This window comes from Vigna unguiculata, chromosome 9 (assembly GCF_037176805.1).
Source record: "Vigna unguiculata cultivar grain cowpea cultivar isolate G323 ecotype 2 chromosome 9, ASM3717680v1, whole genome shotgun sequence".
NCBI lineage: Eukaryota > Viridiplantae > Streptophyta > Magnoliopsida > Fabales > Fabaceae > Vigna > Vigna unguiculata.
In genome coordinates this window covers 15,126,665-15,141,044 of record NC_140800.1, presented here as the reverse complement: position 1 = coordinate 15,141,044, position 14,380 = coordinate 15,126,665, and the positions used below count along the sequence as shown (strand labels likewise).

The 14,380-nt window shown below is 35.6% G+C and overlaps 1 protein-coding gene across 8 annotated transcripts; it reads left to right on the top strand.

The window, feature by feature from the left end:
- The first annotated feature begins 370 nt into the window (after nt 1–370).
- Nucleotides 371–12,175, top strand: LOC114164163 (uncharacterized). 8 transcript variants are annotated; one of them, XM_085666962.1, is made up of 8 exons: nt 371–569; nt 661–886; nt 971–1,129; nt 1,218–1,396; nt 1,514–1,731; nt 9,400–10,650; nt 11,576–11,647; nt 11,741–12,175. In XM_085666962.1, the coding sequence occupies exons 1-5, from the start codon at nt 399–401 to the stop codon at nt 1,727–1,729; spliced, it is 951 nt and encodes a 316-aa protein (XP_085523088.1). In that variant the 5' UTR covers nt 371–398; the 3' UTR covers nt 1,730–1,731; nt 9,400–10,650; nt 11,576–11,647; nt 11,741–12,175. The 8 variants fall into 8 exon arrangements, 6 of the variants coding, with proteins under 6 accessions (XP_085523088.1, XP_085523086.1, XP_085523085.1 ...); XM_085666960.1 differs by having other exon boundaries at nt 1,218–1,731; nt 9,400–9,585; nt 10,494–10,650; XM_085666959.1 differs by having other exon boundaries at nt 1,218–1,731; nt 9,400–9,957; nt 10,494–10,650.
- The last annotated feature ends 2,205 nt before the right edge of the window (nt 12,176–14,380 follow it).

Below are 14,380 nucleotides of genomic sequence, written 5' to 3'. Positions count from 1 at the left end.
TTTTTAAATTTTTTTGTAAATTTAGAAAATAAAATGTTGTTAATTTACTCATACATCGACGTAGATTTGATTAAGTTATTTGTATTTGGGAATGAATAATTGATCCTAAACCTGATTAATAATAGATTGTCCTTGGAATTTAGAATTTCAGTTAGTAAGAATGATTAGAGTTTAGAATAACTATTGTAAGAAAATAGAAGTAAAAAAAAATTGAAAAGAAGAAAAAAAAAATGACAAAAGGATAAGAGGAAATCTAAAAACGGAAAGATAATAAAATATTTAAAGAAAATGTTTGCGCGGGACAGTAGGTGTGTGTGTTTAAATAACTGAATTCTGCTCACAGAGACACGGTGAGTTCCCTTTGCTTGCATTCTCTATAGTCTGAAAAAAAACAAAAGATGATGCAAGAAACGGTGCCGCTGAAAGAATCGTTGGGAAAGGTTAACATTTCGCCGTCTCAAGTTGCATTGATAGTGGACAACTATCTCTGCGCCAACAACCTATCGCACACGCGTGCCACCTTACGCATGGAGGCTTCCTCCCTCTTCTCCGGTTCTCCATTCAACCAGGTTTCCCTTTTTTCCTCCTTTAACAACGCACAATTCTTTTTCTCATTCTCTCTAACCCTTTTCATTTAATTCTTCCATTTTTGTTTTCTAGGTATGCAAGCCTTCGTTAAATCTTAGGCGTATACTCGAGGATTATATATCTCTGAAGCGACAAAACTTAATCTTGAATCAAGAAAACTTAATCTTGAATCAAGAAAGGGTTGCTATGATGCAAGAACAGTTTAGGGTTCAGAAATTGGTGCAGGACGTGCAAAATGTCGTCAATGCTTATCATACCTTTCAGAGGCTAATCCCTGTTGCTGATAAAACCCCTTCAGGTACATCACTTCAAAGATCGGTGTTTTTTTTATTGCTGAAATGACAATGCTCGAAGTTTTATAGTTTTGGATTCTTTTTGTTAGGCGTGTGTACTGGTATGGCCTCTGTACAGAACACAAACACAGACAACAAGGTACAGTGGCAGGAGTCTCACAAGAGAAAAAATAGTGAGGCAATAGATGCGCCTACAATTGCAAAAAAACCTCGTGGTAGACCACCTGGCAAGAAAAATCAATTTAAAGGTATAATGGTTTCTGACTATATTATTTAGTATACAATATTTTTTCAATTTAATTTTTACACTTTTACTTTATATGCTCACTCTCTCAGGTCTAAACATGCTCCCATCAGTAGGGACTCAATCATTAATCGCAAATTCCACAGTTACACGGTCACAGGTTCCCACCAACTCATCAATCATAGAAACACATCCTGGAACAGCAACCAATAAATCTGTTACAACATGTAATAAGGATAAGGATGTTGTTACTCATTGTGAGGCTGTTATGGTCTGTACTGAAGAAGAAATAATTTATAAACCCAGCCTTCACAGTTCGTCTATAAATTCAGATACTGACACAACAAATAAGAGGGAATTAATCTGCAATGTTTCTCGTATATTTCAGGAAGATTTAATACCAAATGAGTTGTCCATCCCTCACAAGGAAACACAGGAGGAGCAGTCACAGATGGATCTATTGCACATTAATTTGTCTGATCTAGATATGGAGTATTGGTCAAACTTCTCATTAAAAGATATGGGAATTTTGGAGGAAGATTTGTTTGATCATCCAGCTTCAACTTATTGTCCAGCTTCAACTCATCTGCAGGTTGATGCATGAAGGTATTTTGTTAAGATTTATCTGACTCTGCAATAACATTTGACACAAAAGGGAAGATTTATTTGACTCTGCAATAAAATCTGACACAAAAGGAAGCTCCGGTGGATAATAGTATTCTTTAGTTCACTAGCTTTTGATAATCTGATAAGATAAGGTCAAAATTATCGATATTGTATTGTAGAAAACAATTTTCTTAGCTAATAAAGTTTTTAAATTGTTTGATTAAACTTTTTTAGTTTTTAAATTGTTTGATTAGATTAGTTGATGGAGATGTTTTTTATCATCCAGCTTCAACTCAGTAAGATGCATGAGGTTATTTTTTTATGCTGCAATATAATCTGACGCAAAGGGGACTTGTGGTGTATAATACTATTATCTAGTTTATTAGCTCTCGGTTGTTAGACAAGGCTAAAATGTTTGATCTTTCAGTGATTTTAGATTACTTCTTTTTAGTAGGAATTTGTAGTGAAAATTTTTCCTAATGAATAAAGTTTTCAAATTCTTTGTAATAGTGATAGTTCTGTCGTTGGCTTTGATTGCTCTTATGAATTTTTCTTGTTAATCCTTGTTACTTATGTAGAAATAGTGACTGCACCTAGGAAATCATTATGTCTAAGTTAGGGGTTGAATGTTGGATAACCCTTGCACCTAGTTATAGTTATGATAATTAATTGACCTCTTGTATCTACTTTTCATATCTATAAATATGAGGAACATGAGAAAGGTCTCTTAAGCCCTCAAAATATTTTTTCACTGTTTAATCTCAAGTTGGTAGCAGAGGGGGTCGATTCTGCTCTGGTTTCTGTCTCGTCATGTCAACCACCATTAGTCACCGCTGTCCGCCGCAGTCCACCACTAGTCACTGTTGTCTGCTGCTGTCTAGCTTGGTTTATCACTATCTGAAGCTACCCATTGTTGTTTTTAAATGTCCACCACTATTTTCTACCAGTCCGTCATTGTCCGCTGCTGTCCACCACCATAGTTTCATCCAACGACCACTGGATCTGAATCGCCTCTCTGAGCGACGACCAACCCGTCAATGCCGAAGGCTAATTCGTCGCCATGCGCCGCTTCACAGTCCATTGCAGCCAGGTGCATATCCCTCACGCACTGCCTTCCCACCGCAGGAACTTCGTCATGATACCATTGCAAGGATCTTCAGAACTTCCTCTCTCTGTTCAGCCCTCGAGAAGCCTGTTTGGATGAGATTCTGAAGCCTCCCTTCTGGAAATCACCCTAGGGTTTATGGTTTCTCTTGCTTTTTTTCACATTTGCTCACTATACTTCGTCTCCTTGATCCGAAATGGCCGCTACAAGTGTTATTTCATCTTTTGGAAGCCCCTGTTTTACTTCCAGAAAACTAAATGGCCAAAATTATCTGCCTTGGTCGGTTGTCGTCAAAATATGGTAGCCACGTATCTACTGAAAAAGCTAAACATTAGAAACATGTTGATTTCAACTATGTGCTCTATTGTGGCAGTCAGTGGAACCACAACTTTTGATGTCCCTCCGAGCCTTCAAAACATGTCACTCGTTTTGGAAGAGGGCTCAAAATATCTATGCAAATGATATCCAATGCTTCTATGATTCGGCAAACAAGTTGGCATCTCTAAGAATGACCAACCATAATATGATCTCCTTCATGAATGAAACCCAATCTGCTGTGGAAGAACTACAAATGTTTTTAAAAGTTGACTCTTCAGATGAAATGAAGAAAAAGCTTGACAAGTATTATATGGTGATGATACTCCGCACTATACATCCAGACTTTAATCATATCAGAGATCAACTTTAAACCTCTCATTGGTCCCTTCCATGGACACTTTGACCTCACGCATGGTTCGTGTCCCAACACCTCAAACTTTGGAGACTCTTGCTCTAGTGGAACCATCTGTCATGGTCGCCACTCAAGGAAAAGGAGGATGTGGAACTAGAGGAGGAGGACGTGGAGGTCATGGTCTTCCTTAGTGCACATATTGTAAAAGGATTGGTCATACCCAAAAAAATTGTTACTCCTTACATGTTTTCCTTCCAAAACAGCCAATGTCTCCCAGGTTGGTACTACTGAATCCAAGTTCACTGAGGATGAGTGTCAAGAGTACCAATGACTCAAGTCCAACAACTTGGCACAGTCATCTCAAGCTTCCAGTACATCAACAACTCGCATCTCTCAATCCACGGAAGGTCAGAATTCATGGGTAATTGATTCAGGTGCTTTTGACCATATTTATGGTAATACTTCCTTGTTAGCAATCATTTCATTTCAAGAAAAACCTCATTTTATAACCCTTAAAGATGGTTCTAAAACATCCTCAAAGGGAGTCAGTCAAGCCATCCTGTCTCCCTCCCTAAAATCAATGTTACTCTCTTGAAACCCAGAAACACTACATGTCTGCCAATGTTACATTCTTTGAACAAACTTCTTACTTTTCTCCATCTACTCAAGATGTTTATGTCATACAACACGTTCTCCCTATTCTAGTGGTTGAGTACAATATTTCCAATGTCTTTGTCAATCCAAGTCTTGATCAAAGTCCTCCTGAGCCATCATCTCCACATATTGATCCTCTCCAACACAGGACCCGAACGGATAGTCCAATTTTCCAAGAACTTGGTGAATCCCCTATTTCAAATTCTTCTCCCTCGTCTCTTGATACCACGACTCCTGGTGAAGGTGATTCAGGCTGGTTCATTGCTCTCAGAAAAGGTGTTCATTCCTCTTGAAATCCACATCCCATTTATAATTTTCTTAGCTATCACAGATTGTCCCCTTCCTATTCTTCCCTTTTATCCTCAATATCTTTTGTTGTTATTCCCAAAAATGTGAATGAAGCACTTGATCATCCTGGATGGCGACAAGCCATGATTGAGCGATGCAGGCTCTTGAAAGCAGTTATACTTGGGAGCTCGTGCCCCTTCCATCGAGCAAGAAGGTTGCTGATGGGTGTATGCAGTTAAAGTTGGCCTTGATGGTCATGTTGATGGCTCAAAGCCCGATTAGTTAAAAAAGGATACACTTAGGTTTATGGCCTTGATTACTGTAATACTTTCTCTCCCGTGGCCAAGATGACTACTATTCGTCCCTTCCTTGCAATGCCAACAATTCGTCAATAGCCGCTTCATCAATTTGATATAAAAAATACCTTCCTTCATATCGATCTTGAGGAGGAAGTTTACATGGAACAACCTCCTGAGTTTGTTGCTCAGGGGAGTCTGGTATAGTGTGCAAATTGCATCACTCTCAAAGTTATTGAATTTCGGCCATGGCGGCGCCATGGTGGAAATCGGTAGCAGTTTTCCAGCCTGCCGCCACAATAAGGCGGAGGTGAATCGGGTTTCTTGTGGCGGTTCATGGCAGTCGCTTTAGGCATGGCGGGTGGTGGTGGCGGAACGGTCATGGCGGAAAAATCTAGATGAAGAAAAGAAACAACCAGGAACTTGAACAAAGGAGAAGAAATGGTAGAGGGAAGCTTGCACGACGGCGTTGAAGAAGGTGGGAGAAAGAAGAGATACAAAAAAACCCTAATTGCATCATTTGGGTTGGGTTCCGAGACTTTAAAAGCTCGGCATGGCCCACTAAAACTTTGTTTAATTTAACCTTACCTACTCTTTCACTCTTATTTTATTTTTTACTAAACTTTTTACCCTAAGTAACTGTAGCAGTAAAATTCCTTTAACTTAAAACATATTCTTTTACCTAAGTTATCGCAGAAGTAAATCTCCTTTAACCTTTCCCTTCCCAACATTACTTCCCCAACATCAAATATCAACTCTTGTAACTGCTAGCCACCATCGCCATCAGCTGCCGCCACCAGACACCGCTAGCAGCTGTCGCCGCCAGCCACCACCAGCAGTTGTCGCCGCCAGCTACCGTATATTTTTTTTTTCTTTTCAATATCTTTTTTCTACTTCTCTATTTTCATTATAATTATTTTGCAAAAAACATACAAATTTTCCAGCAAAAATAATGGCCAATGATCATAATACTTCAATATCATTATTTTTGCATTAAAATTATATGTGAGGTATTATATTTTCTTTACTGCAATATTTCTGCCCTAACTCGTTATGATTTCCGTTATAACTTTATAAAGGTTTTTTGCGGGTCGCCGATATGTCTCGTTATCCAATATCAATAACACTGATCGCTCTTTATATGACCTCAAACAATCATCACGGGCTTGGTTTAGAAAATTCAACTCCATTGTTCAAAGATTTGGGTTAAGACGCAGTGAGACAGACCACTCAATCTTTTACTCACATACCTCTCTTGGGAAATTTGTCTACCTAATATGATATAGTTGTTACAGGAAATGATACTGTTGGAATATCTTAATTAAAGGAGCACCTGTGTAGGCATTTTCAAACCAAGGATTTGGGAAGCCTCAAATACTTCTTGGGCATTGAAGTAGCTCAGTCTAAAGATGGAGTTGTAATCTCTCAAAGAAAGTATGCGTTGGATATAGTATGAGAAACTTGTATGATTGATTTTAGACCAGTAGATAGTCCTATGGACCCAAATCAGAAATTAACAACTGAAGAAGGTGAGTTGTTCTCCGACCCTGAAAGATATAGGAGGCTGGTTGGAAAACTAATTTATCTCACTATTATAAGGCTTGATCTATCTTTTGCAGTTGGAGTGGTTAGTCAGTTTATGTAGTCTCCATGTGTTGGCCATTGGAATTCTATCATTTGCATTCTAAGGTACCTAAAAAAGGCTCTCGGGCAAGGGTTGTTATATGAAAATAGAGGAAGCATTCATGTCTCTGGATATTGTGATGCAGATTGGGCAGGATCTCCTATAGACATGCGATCTACTATTGGATATTGTGTGTACCTTAGAGGAAACATTATTTAATGGAAAAGTAAGAAGCAGAGTGTAGTGGTCCGATCAACCGCTGAAGCTGAATATAGAGCCATAGCATCATTAACATGTGAACTTATATGGGTGAAGCAATATCTTCGAGAACTTAATTTCTGTGAGATCCAGACTATAAAGATGTATTGCAATAATCAAGCTACTCTCCACATTGCATCAAATCCAGTGTTTCACGAGAGAACTAAACATATAGAAATGCATTGCCATTTTGTTCGTGAAAAGTTGTTGGCAAAGGAAATATGTACTGAGTTTGTTGGATCAAATGAGCAACTCACAGATATGTCGACCAAGTCATTAAGGGGACCTAAGATTGAGTTGATTTGTTCCAAACTTGGTACATACAATTTGTATGCTCCAACATGAGGGGGAGTGTAGAAATAATGATTGCACCTAGGAAATCATTGTCTAAGTTAGGGGGTTGAGTGTTGGATAAGCCTTGCACCTAGTTATAGCTATGATGATTAATTGTCCTCTTGTATCTACTTTTCATATCTATAAATATAAGGAACATGAGAAAGGTCTCTTAAGCCCTCAATATTTTTTCATTGTTTAATCTCAAGTACTTATACATTTTAACTTGAGAATTTGAACTACTATACAAAAGAAACATTTTTCGAATCAAAAGTTGGAAGAGATCTTAAAAAAAGTTAATAAAGCAATTGTTTAACTTATGTGTTGTAACTTGTAACCCTTTGATTTACTAGTTTGATAGAAGGTAACCAGTACGTGATTTTTGTCACTGATCTCTATTATCATTATTATTGCAAAATTTAATTTGGATTAAATTAACTTTTTTAACAATGGGTTAGTTTCAACTTGACTTTGAGAAATTTAGCCATAAAGATTTTCACCAAGAACTAGTTGGATATGAACGGTGATTCAAAGATTTTAGGTTTTTGTTTGCGATGTCTTTCTCGATTCCTTTGATGCTCTGGAGGAAATTGAGATATAAGGTAGAAGGCCAATTGAAAAGAATTCCCTTAAAGAAGTAATACATCATTTTCTGCTTTGCTTTCTCTTTTACTTTTCCAATTATCATTTTCTTAGTTCTTGGTTTCTTTTGTTTCCATTTGTGGGGGGTCTTGAATCGCTCCACATCCACAAGCTTCTCATCAAGCAGTTGGACCCTTCAAACACCTTCAAAGTAGGACCCTTCAAACACCTTCAAACCCACATCCACAAGCTTCTCATCAAGCAGTTGGACCCTTCAAACACCTTCAAAGTAGGACCCTTCAAACACCTTCAAACGTGGTTAAAAAATCAAATCTCATTATTAGACCACTTTTTTTCTCCTTCTAACAACTCATCGGAGGCTTGTTCTGTGATTGATTGCAATTTGCAAAGCCCCATTTGCTTATGATTATAGGATGTTTCTCTTTGCCTTTTGCTTTTCCAACTTTATTTGTTTTCTTTGGTTAAGGTATATGAAGGACTGTTAGGTTCACAATCACAAAGCATGTGAACCAAATTAAATGACCAAGTAAATAGAGTTGTTTTCTGTTTTGCTAGCATCTAACTTGAAAAAGATTTAAAAAAAAAAAAGGATAGGAGAAGGGAAAAGGAAATTGGTAGGTTGAAGGAGCTGCTAGAGGTGGAGAAGGAAGGGCTGATTCTGAGAGGAAGAAAACTGCCGAAACTTTATAATTGCCAGAAGATGAGAAGAAGGTTGCTGAAATGGAAAATGAAATCGGTGGGTTGAAAGGGCTTTTAGATGTGGGGAAGAGAAGGGCTAATTATGAGAGGGATAAAGACAATGAACTTTGCAAGTTACTTGGAGAAGAAAAGAAAAAGATTGCTGAAAAGGAAAAGAAAATAGGTAGATTGAAGGAGTTTATCGAGGGAGAGAAGGGAAGGTATGATTCTGAGAGGAAGAAAGACAATGAAGTTTGCAAGCTACTTGGAGAAGAAAAATAAGGTTGCAGAAAAGGAAATGTCTTGCTGATCAGATGTCTCAGTAGTTAGCCGTTAGAAGAGGATAAGAAGACAATTGAGGATTTCAAACAGAAGATTCTTGAACTCTCATCCTTGACAAAACCTGTTAAGATGGCTACTCACAATAAGGTTAAAGTTGAAAGTACAAGAATGAAGCTTTTGAAAAACAAATTAAAGCTTGAAAAGCTACAGCAAAGCATACCAGGCAAAAATATAAGTTAGAAGCAAGCCGGTATGACATTTTAAGAATGAATTAGGTCGTCTCAAGATCGATTTCATTTATTTCTACATCGCGGTGACATGCATCCTTTTCACCTGCTGCCGGAACTAAGCGTGCTGCCGGAACTAAGCGTGAACAAAGGTTGGTTTTAGTGGCCAATTGTTTACGGTTGTGTATAATGTTTGAGTATTTTTGTTTTTATCCAAATTTTTATCTTATATACTGGTTGAAATCATGCACACTTTTGAAGTCAATGATCTCATACTGGACTACTCTCATATGCAGACTAACACTCAAAATGTTGCAATTTTACTTGGCCATTTGCATGTCCTTTGGGGTTTCTAGACTATTATTTTAGTCTTTAAGTCAGATTTAGTTTAGAGTAGAAAAATGCTAGTTTCTATTAATTTTCAATGGATTAGCCTTAGTTAGGACATTTTAGTTTAGTTCTTTAATTAGATAGACTTTTATTGTATAGTTTGAGTATTAATGTAGCTTACAGTTACATTTAATTCAGTTTTTGTTCTTAGCAGCATTAATCCTATATTACATGTAGATATACTTGAGTAAATAAAATCTGATGTGCAAAGTTATAGTGTTGATTGGGTGCTTTGTTTGATCTGTTTGGCTCAAGTGAAGATTCAAAGAAATGCAGCTGCTGTCAAGAGAGACTTATTGCTGTCATGTTTGAAGTGGCTGCCACGTTGGATTAAGAGCTGATGTGAAGAAGGTGCTGCCATGTTGGATGCTGACCTGGATAATGCAAGCTGTCAAAGCTGGGAACTCTAATAGACAAGCTGACATGTTTCCATCATTCAAATTCATGTCTTCTCTTCTTCTCATGTGTTTCTTCAAGTTAACACAAGTTTAAACTTAAATTGAAGAAATTAATTCTTGTTCCTGCATCAACACTGATTTCTTTAGTGGATTCACTCTAGAAATTAGAGAATGCAATGTCATCAACCTAGACTCAAGTGACTGCAATGTCAGCCTTGGTTCAAAAGAACAATAATTAAGCTCTTCACTTTGAATTTCAGTTCTTGAATTAATTTGCATGATGTGTTCATACATTTATTTTGTGATTCACTGTTCCATTCACTTTCCATTCCTTTTAATAGGTGATTTCTTTTTGTTTTGTGTTTCTAATCCATCTCTCTTTTCATCAAAAATTGGAAAATCAAACAAAATGGAACTTAGGTAATTGTTTATGTTAATTTCACTAATTAAGTTAACTTGGGATATCTTAGTTTAGGATTTTCATTTTCTGATGTTTGCTTGTTAAAATTTTCGGTTTCTATCTTCAATTTAATCCATAAAATATTTATTTGAAAGCTTAATTTCATTTCTACACCATTCAGTCACTGATTCTAACCATACCTGTCACCTACACACTAGTTCTGTTTCACAACTTTTACATTTGATTTGTGTTTCACTGTTTTGAGCATGTAGATTAGTTTTAATTCCAATTTTTGTGTTATTTTAGCACTAGAAATATACAAGAAGCATTTGCATTGCAGTTTAGCATGTTTAGTTCATATTTTACATTCCCCACATTTAGACATAATCTCAGGATCTCACATACTATATTCACTACACTTTTAGCTATTTCTATATATTGATATCCAAAGGTCTGCCCTGCATACACACTACAGTAGGGGATTAGTTGGTTTTGTTTGAATTTCTATGTGCCTGACTTAACTATTTTTATCTTTGTTGGATGATCACTTTTGCAGCATGGGAATATACTAGACATGCAGAATTCAAATGTCATTAGACAAATTGGCAAGCTAGATTTGTCTGAGATGCGTAGCAAATTTGATATTGAGGTTCTCCCAATGGAAATTGCTCAGGAAATTGCTTCAGCACAATTTACACAGGAGATCTTTAATGGTAAACAAAACATGTGCAATCCATCTGATAAATCTATTGATGAGCACCACAAGAAGAGGAAAAGAATGCATGATACAGTTGAATATATTGCAAATTTGTTCTGAGAATGTACAGGAAGAGAAAGAAACGACCCACAACAAGAGGAAGAAATCTCGAAAGAAAAAAGTGGACATGATTTATTTACATTACATAACGTTTTTTTTAGTAGTTCATATGTTATAATCAGGACTTTAGAGTAGAAGAGTTTGTTTATGTTTTTAGATCTTTCTTAAATAATGTTTTTTTTTTTGTGATTGTTATTTTAAAATTCTCTCACAAAAAACTTAATATTTTAATTTTATAATTGTCTAATTTTATAATAAAACTTAATATAGAAACTTGTAAATGATACTTTATGCACAAATATGCACAAATTCATACATAAAAAGTATTAGCCAAGTCAGCAGCAGGTGGTTTGCTTAATTTTATAAACATGTCTGTTGCCTTTATAATCTGTTTTATGGTTTAAAAATTGCAGAGGCGTTTCAATGTGCCTTACTGTGATTAATTTGAGATTCTTTTGGGACTCCTCCGTGTTTTGTCTGAATCTCATGCCAGATTTTTGTTAAATGTTGCAATTTTCTTGTGCTTCTTAATCTCACCCTATTAAATTATTGAATCCATGATTGCACAGTTTAATGACTAATGTAGATATAGAACTATTTGAGTTCTCATAATGTTTCTAAAATTGCGATACTTGTTCATTTCATGACATGTTAATTGCAGCCAAATGGTCAGTAGAATGTTAATATTCATTTTGTTCTAGAATTTTATTATTTTCTGATGTTTTATATAGTAGTTATTTCAAACTTTAACTCTATATTTGTTTAATGTAGTTGAAACTTTCTGTGCTTGTAATTTTAATTTTTGTTTTTATTTCAAGCAGTCAAAAAAGGAGGAAAGAAAGAATGAGTACGAAAGACATAACCCTGAGACTCTAAACCATTCCCAGAAAATTGTAAGTCAAAGAACTAAAGTTATATGTAAAATTGTCTTGTGATTGATATGAAATAAGGACGAAGTGAATCAATGAGTTAATTATTATATGCAGGTTCTTCAAAGGAAGATAGAGGAAGCAATAATGGCTACAAAAAGGCTAAAAGAACTGTTGGAATCCCGTAAATTGTCTCCTCGTGACAATTCGGTACAACTAAACTTGGAATTATTTTCCCTGTATGCACACACATATAGATGTATATATTATACTTTACATTCATTAGTTGATCAAAGTTTTCACATACAGTAGAGTGCAATAATGATTCACAAACATTCGAAGCAGAAATGCTACTTGAGATGTGGCTGCTGCATAGTCTTGGTGCCTGATTTAGCAAATGTTGTGTTTATATATTAATTCTTAATCTCTGTTTCATGAAGTCATCTTGACACTCACATACAGATACTATGAAACATAGAGTTTCAGAAAACAGTGGACAGTACATGTTGGGATTTTTTTGATAATGTTATTTGTATGATATTGGTAATGTTATATATTTGGCTGTAACATTTGAACACTTTCAACATTCCCTTGTTTCTTCTAGCCAACTCTCCAGGAAAGAGGTTGTTGTTGGCCATGGTGATATGGAGCCACATGCCAATAGCAGCGCTAGTGAAACTGCGAGTGTTAAAGCTATTGATAATGTAAAGGCATTGATAGCAGGTGCTGTTATAGGAGGTGATTGCGGAATGCATGATTTCTTTTCAGAATGGTGATTTTGTTTTTATCACTATAACATGAAGTAGGGACAAATGTACAACAAAAAATGCCTCATCAAGTCCTTCGTAACTCTCAGTTTTAGAAACTTCAAGTTAAACATTAATTTTCAATTACCTTCCATGAAAAAATGTCTCAAGTTATCTGTAGAAGCATACCATAGTCACTGGAAAACCAGGGACAAGTTGTAGTTTTTTCTATTATTGCTTTGGTAGTGTTGCATTTCTTTTGAGAGAACATGCAAACACGTTACATACTCCACAAACAAACATTTTTCAATTGTTGCAACTCTACATAACACTTCCAAACACGGAGGTCTGTTTGGAGGAGTATGAACGAAAATTATGCTGAGGGAAAGGCACAGATGAAGAGGATAGTGTTGATGGGGATGCGGGTGATGAGGTAGTGTGGGTTCTGTGATGTATACAAAGAGGAAAAATTGAAACTGGAGTTGGAGTTTGGTGGAGCTGAAGGTGATTACAAGGGAGAAGGGAAAACGACTTTTTGTTTGGTCGCAATGAGATTGGAAATTGCTGAAATTCTGTTATGCAAAAATCCATGGCTACTATGGAGTAGAGACCAAAACCATATGCTTCCAAATAGCATCTTTTGCATGTCAAATTTCGATGACAGAATTCTGATTTCAAAAGAGGTGTGATGTGAGTATGAGAGGTGCAGGGAGGTGCAGCTCAAGTGAATGAGGGAAAAGGAAAACTAGGGCTAGGTTTTTACTTTTTCACTGAGGGATAAACTCGGCATTTTGAAATTTTGGGGGCTGCAGGAAGAAAAAGTTGAGGTGCAGGAAAAAAGACTGGAATTTGATTCATATATTCAATTCTTCCATTCACATGTTAAAAAAATCCATTCTATTTAGATTAGGATACTATATTTAATAAATTTGATTGATATTATTATAGAATATGTACTTATTTGTTTGATGGATATTCTTCTGACAATTTAAAATTTAATTCAATTGAATTGTAAATTTTGTTCAATGACAAGATTATTTGGTGCAAAAATAATAAGGCGGTGTTAATAGAAAACATACGATTCATACAAGTACTCATAACAAAAATAATTATGAATGAAATTAATACAAAAATTCAATTAAAATTTTTCAAATGTCTATTTTTGTGATTAAGCCTGAAGGTTTTATTGTGATGATTAAGCCATAAGGGCTATGTTATATGATAGACATTTTATTTTTGATGAATGTTGTTTTAAGTTGGTAATGAATTATTATACTGTAGAATTGTTTAAATTTTTCACTAACTTAGCTTTGTTTTTCGTTATGATGTGATTTTTCACCTACGATAATCATGTGTTATATGTGAGAAGAGGATATTTTAGATGATAAAGAAAAGCAACGGTTGGACTACAAAATTTCTTTTTGTTTTATGTGAAAATATTGACAACTTTTTGTGTGGTAGAACCTATTAGACATACTATGTTAGGTCCCTTTTGAAAAACTTTCATATACAATAATATAAATGTGAATGTACATATTATACATATAAATCTACTATTCTATTATTATGTAATAATAAAATTAGTGATAAAATATATATACACTTTGTTTTACATTCACCATTTAAATTAACCCATAAAGTACTCAAATTAAGATTTTATTTGGATGTCACTTCTATAAGATATACATGTTGTGAATATATACACTTTATTTACAAGGTTAAATCAACCACATAAAATTTAGTATCTTTACAAATTGAATGACATGTAAATCTAGTGTTCCATATGTGTCTAAGGACACTTTGGCCCCATGCCTAGGTGTCCTCAAATCTTGTAGTCTAACCACATGAGGAAATGACTTTCTGGATATGTGTCGTCAAGGATAAGATGTATATGTAATTGAGTACATCTCAGCCATCTACCCTAAGTGTAATCAGCCCTCAGGATATGGCCATGGACTATGGCGATGTTGTCGGTTAGATGTTTGGCAACAACTGCAGTTTGACGACCTAG

What these genes read in the sequence shown, in the direction of transcription:
- LOC114164163 (XM_085666961.1), top strand. Translation starts at nt 399, where the DNA reads ATGATGCAAGAAACGGTGCCGCTGAAAGAATCGTTGGGAAAGGTTAAC. An exon ending in TGCTGATAAAACCCCTTCAG is followed by an intron (nt 887 to 970) that starts GTACATCACTTC and finishes TCTTTTTGTTAG; the next exon opens with GCGTGTGTACTGGTATGGCC. An exon ending in CAAGAAAAATCAATTTAAAG is followed by an intron (nt 1,130 to 1,217) that starts GTATAATGGTTT and finishes TCACTCTCTCAG; the next exon opens with GTCTAAACATGCTCCCATCA.